The sequence below is a fragment of the Phodopus roborovskii genome, unplaced genomic scaffold (genome assembly GCF_943737965.1).
Source record: "Phodopus roborovskii unplaced genomic scaffold, PHOROB, whole genome shotgun sequence".
NCBI classification, from domain to species: Eukaryota; Metazoa; Chordata; class Mammalia; order Rodentia; family Cricetidae; genus Phodopus; species Phodopus roborovskii.
In genome coordinates, this window is record NW_026125059.1 from 13,108,084 (window position 1) to 13,113,314 (window position 5,231).

At 53.2% G+C, this 5,231-nt stretch overlaps 1 protein-coding gene across 1 annotated transcript; it reads left to right on the top strand.

Annotated features, from left to right (window-relative positions):
• Positions 1-226: 226 nt before the first annotated feature.
• On the top strand, positions 227-4,913 carry Ocstamp (osteoclast stimulatory transmembrane protein). Its single transcript, XM_051188766.1, has 3 exons — positions 227-270; positions 2,070-3,153; positions 4,470-4,913. The coding sequence occupies exons 1-3, from the start codon at positions 227-229 to the stop codon at positions 4,911-4,913; spliced, it is 1,572 nt and encodes a 523-aa protein (XP_051044723.1).
• Positions 4,914-5,231: the final 318 nt, after the last annotated feature.

Here is a 5,231-nt window from a genome sequence, read left to right on the forward strand (position 1 = left end):
TGGAAAATGTCTCCGCCCACACCCTCCTCCCACCCCTGGCTGCCCCTGACTGTCTTTCAGGAGAGGATGAGGCAGCTGGCCCAGCCCCCAAGAGGCATGATGAGACAGCCAGAAGGGTTTGGTTAAATGGAAGAAAGCAGAAGCCACAGGACTCTCTAGTCCCTACACTTCCTCTCCACCTGCCGTGGCTGCCACAGCAGCTGCCTGAACACAGCTCTCAAAGACCATGAGGGACAAGAGAGGAGCCACGGAACACCTCATCAGGTTGGGGTAGGTTTGGGGACTGGGACACAAGGTGCACAGGCAAGAAAAGTCAGTAGCCCCTTGAAACGGGCGTGAACTCCCTCCGGTCTCAAGCCTTCCCTTTGCCCGCTGTGACCACCAACAAACCCTCACCTTTCTAGCCTCAGTTTCCTCTTGGTAGAGTGGAAATAATAGCAATGGCTGTAAGGCTGTGTGGGAACAGAATGAGAGGCGTGTGCCCAGGATGCGCTTCAGAGAGAGAGAGAGAGAGAGAGAGAGAGAGAGAGAGAGAGAGCTGTGTCACCCCCTGCAGCTGAGGCTATCAGGCTGACTGCACCTGACATGGCTTCCAGTTCTTAAAATCATTTATGCTCCTTGAATTATTTCAGTTCCCTGTTCCAAAACGAATTATGCTGTGTGAAGAGCAGTATATCGTCCCACCCCTCACTGTACTCAGGGGCCAGGAAGGGGATTCAGGTGTTGAAGACTCCCAGATGTGCAGCAATGACAAGCACCTGGGCATGTAGCCCTGGAGACGGTGGATGTCCAGCTCCATCTGCAGCAAAGATGGCAGTGATAAGCCAGATGTCCGTGTTTCATGTCTGACCCCATAGCTGAATCCAGCTATGGTGTAACCTCCCACCTGCTGTCACTAGTGTGAGCACCTAGGAGGTCAGAGTCCGTCTGCCCCCTTGCTGCTGTGTCTTCAGCGCTGAGCTCACAGTGATCGACAGATAGATTTTCGCTGGAGGCAGGAGAGACAGCTCACTCAGTACAGTATCTGCTGCATGAGCCCGAGAACTTGATTTCAGTGCCCAGAACTCATGTGAGAAAGCTAGGCACCCACAATCCCAGCTCTGGGGAGGTGGACACAGCTCCCTGGGGGGGCTTGCTGGCCAGCCAGTCTATGCAAATTGGTGATTACCAGGCCAATGAGAGACCCTGCCTCAGAAAAATGTGATGTAGGTCTTTGAGACATCTCAGTCAGTAAAAGTATCTGATACCAGGCTGGGAGACCTAAATTCAATCCTTAAAGCCCATGTGACAGAGAAGACCTACAAGTAAGTCATCCTGTGACTCTTGCAAGTTGTCCTCTGACTTCTACCCCCTCCCCCCACACACACACATACATGTGTATGCACACACACATGCATGTACTCAGGTGCACACAGGCACACACACGGAGGCATGCGAGCATCCACACCCCACACACAGGCACACATGCCCCCAAGCACAGCCCCACATGCACACACATACACAGAGGCTTGCAAGCAAGCACACACAAAATTCAAACGTAATTTAAAAATTGCGGCACAAATGTGTAAAACACTATAAATAAAAACAAAGGTTAGTTCAATGACTCATATAAGCCTGGTTGAAGATAAAAGGCCCCCAAGAGGCTGACGGGGCCATCTCCCTGCCTGTAAATGATGGAGGGGACACTGGGATCTATAAAGAAGAATATGAATGGAACCAACAGTGAGCCACGCAGACAGTGGGGGAAGGAAGGGAGAAATTGCCTCTCCTCATTCTCCCCTCTTGCCACATTCCCTCTTTCAGCCACGCCCATTCTCCCTACACAACTTACCTGCTGCTCTCAGAGCCTGCAATCATGGCCTCAGTCCAGACATCCAGCCTCACATCCTCAAGTATTGCAGACATTAAGCTGTTGACTGATAAATCTTCCTGGGGAATGCTCTAATTGGTTCAGCTTGTGTTATTCCCTCCCCCCCACCCCACCATCCAACCCCCCCACCCCGGTCATGGATGGAATACATACCTCTGCTTGATCTAACTGGATAGTGTGCCTGTCCCTGTGGCTAAAGAGTGGAGTCTATTAGCACACAGGCTATTAGCAGAGGACACCCTCACCCTCCTAACATAGGGCTCTCCCATTTCCTTGTGTCCAGGTGGAAGTTCTGGCGCTTGGGGATCTGCAAGGCACTTGTCCCCCTGCAGACTGCCTGGAATGCCTTCTCCCGACCTGTCCCAGCCAGCTGTTGTGAACTATTGACACAGCTGCTCCTGTGTGTTTCCCTGGCCTGTGTCATTGCAGCCCTGGCTCATCACTGGCTGGTCTCTTCACAGCTTTATCCTCAGGGGCCCCCTGCCCTGGTGATCACTGTCTGTGGTCTCCTGGTCTTCCTGAGCCTGGGCCTGGTGCCCCCCATCCGCTGCCTATTTGCACTCAGTGTGCCTACTCTGGGCTCTGAGCAAGGTCGTCGGTTGCTCCTGTCCTACAGCGTAGCCAACCTGGCTGTGGCTGTGGTACCAAACATCATAGCCAACGTGGGTACAGCTGGGCGAGTGCTGAGCTGTGTAACTGAGGGCTCATTGGAGAATCTGCTTAACACCACTTACCAGCTGCGCTTGGTATCCCAGGCACTGGAGCCAGTCAGCCAAGCAGGCAGCCGGAGCCTGGCATTCGAGACACAGGGCAATGGTTCAGCCTTCCGCCTTCACACTCACAGGGTCAGTCAGCAGATCCTGGATGACTTCTCTAGTCTGGAGCTCCTGGCTCAGGCAGCACTAGGGACTCAGCGGGTGGTCACCGGGCTGTTTATGCTGGGCCTCCTGGCTGAGTCTGCCTGGTACCTTCACCGCTACCTCACTGACCTACGCTTCGACAATATCTATGCCACCCGGCAGCTGGTTCGGCAGCTGGCACAGGCTGGTGCCACACATGTGCTGGCCTCTCCACCTCCCTGGCTGCTCCAAGCAGCCCAGCCAAAGTTGTCGCACGAGGAGCTGCTGAGCTGTCTCCTAAGGCTGGGGCTACTGGCTCTGCTCCTAGTAGCTACAGCTGTGACAGTGGCCACAGACTATGGGGCCTTCCTCCTGGCACAGGCAGCTGTGGCCTGGGCTCGGAAGTTGCCCACTGTCCCCATCACACTCACAGTCAAGTATGATGTAAGTGCAAGGAGGGGATGCTCTTGGAATTATTCGGGCGGGAGGGGTCTCTTCAGTACTAGGCTTTCATCTGTTTGCCCACCCGCCTCTGTGTCATCGTCCTTGGATATGCCTAGGAGTCATAGGCAGATGCTGTGGAGGCATGCAGAACAAGAAAGCAGAGGGGCAATGCAGGAAGGGCTAGGGCAACATCCAGCCCCCAGCCACCCCCAGTGACTGCTTCCTCCTGCTGGGCTGCACCTGCTACTTTTTTACTTCCTTCCAACAAGGCCTTTGGGTCGTAGAGCCATCAATGAATCAAATAATTGAGTAATATGAAACCCTCATCCTCCCTGAAAACACCTTCACAGACACACCCAGAGTGTACACTGCTGATGCCCTGGATGTTTCTCAGTCCCATCAAGCTGATGAGACAATCACAACACCAAAACCATTGGTTAGTGATTGGTGGAGGGTTTTTTGTTTGTTTGTTTTAAGCAGGGTTTCGATACGTAGTCTTGAGTGTCTGGGAATCATAGAGATCCACCTGCCTCTGCCTCCTGAGTGCTGGGATTAAAAGCGTGTGCCACCATTCCTGGTATACCCAGTGATTGGGTGGAGCCCATGCCTTCCTGCATGCCAGGCAGTCAGTCACTCTACCCTGCTATCAGGCGGTGAAAGCTGAAGGACCAGAGCAGAGCAGCCAGCCACTAGAGCTCTTACCTCTACCAATGCTGGACCAAAGGGGCGATCCTGTCCTCACTCTGCTGCCTCAGACTGCCGTGAGCTCCTGTCTCCTCGAGCCTTATACTCCTCTCTCCACCTAGTCATATCATTCCTGTCTGCACCTCCCAAGTGCTGGAGTTAAAGGCATGTGATCCCATGTGATCACCTTTGTGTGAACCGTTTCTCTTTTAGACTGGATCAATTTTTGTGCAACCCGGGGTGGCCTTGAACTAACAGAGATCTGTCTGCCTCTGTGTCCCAAGTGCTGGGGTTAAAGGCACGTGCCACTACTGCCTCGCCTCTATGACTAACTAGTGTGGCTTCTGGGATTAAGGGTATGTGCCACCCCTACCTGGCCTCTATGGCTAACTAGTATGGCTAGCTTTGCACTCTCATCTTCAGGCAAGCTTTATTTGTTAGATCATAAACGAAATATCAACATATACTTTGCTCAAAGGTAATAAGAATAACAGGGGTAAGATCTGTATGGTGCTGCTTTGCTAGCTCTTAAGTCACAGTTGCGGCTCCCTCGGCCCATTCTGTAGGTGGCAGGGATAGGGAATGAATGGCCTGATGGCGCCTCTAACTCAATCCTTTTCTCTGTTTTGAAGGCCTCGTATACGCTACTAGGCTTCATCCTCTTCATCCTCAACCAGCCTCCGGTGGAGAGCATGGTTGCCTCGGCACAGCGCTCCTTCCAGTGGGAGCTGTCCTCCTTGCCCCAAGACTGCCACCTGCCTCAGGCTCAGCCACCTCGAGTCACTGCTGCATTGGCCTCGGGCTCCCTGCAATTGCTGGCGGGCACCACCTTAGTACTGCAGACCTATGCTTGGCGCCTGCGGCATGCCATCGCTGCCTCCTTCTTCCCAGCCCAGGAAGCCAGGAGGGTTAGCCATTTGCAGGACCGGCTGCAGAGGAGACATGACCGGATTAACCGCCTGGACAGACAGGCCTGCACCATTGGCACCTGGGGACCCAAGGAGCCTGGGCAGGGGACAAGAGCTCCAGAGTCACAGGGACCTCAATCACTTGGTTCCTCTTTGTCCTTGGTGTGACCTTGGGTCATATCTCAGAGCCTCGGTTTCCATATCTTCATAATGACCATACATGGCCACAGTGATCTGCTTTTCATGTGAGATGTCCGTGAATCATGGCAAATGGAAAGCCTGGAAGAGAAGGCGTGGGTGCAGTAGATAAGGCTTGGAAGTTTGGGAGGACCAGGACAGCTCAGTTTCTTCCCGCTAAATGGAGATTGCCCCGGTAACATCACATGGAGATTCTGTCTGTGGATTGGCCTCAGCACTCCTCTGACTTAGAAGCCTCTGAACCCTCAGAATTTACAGTAATCGGAATGTTTTTGTTTATAAGTGAAT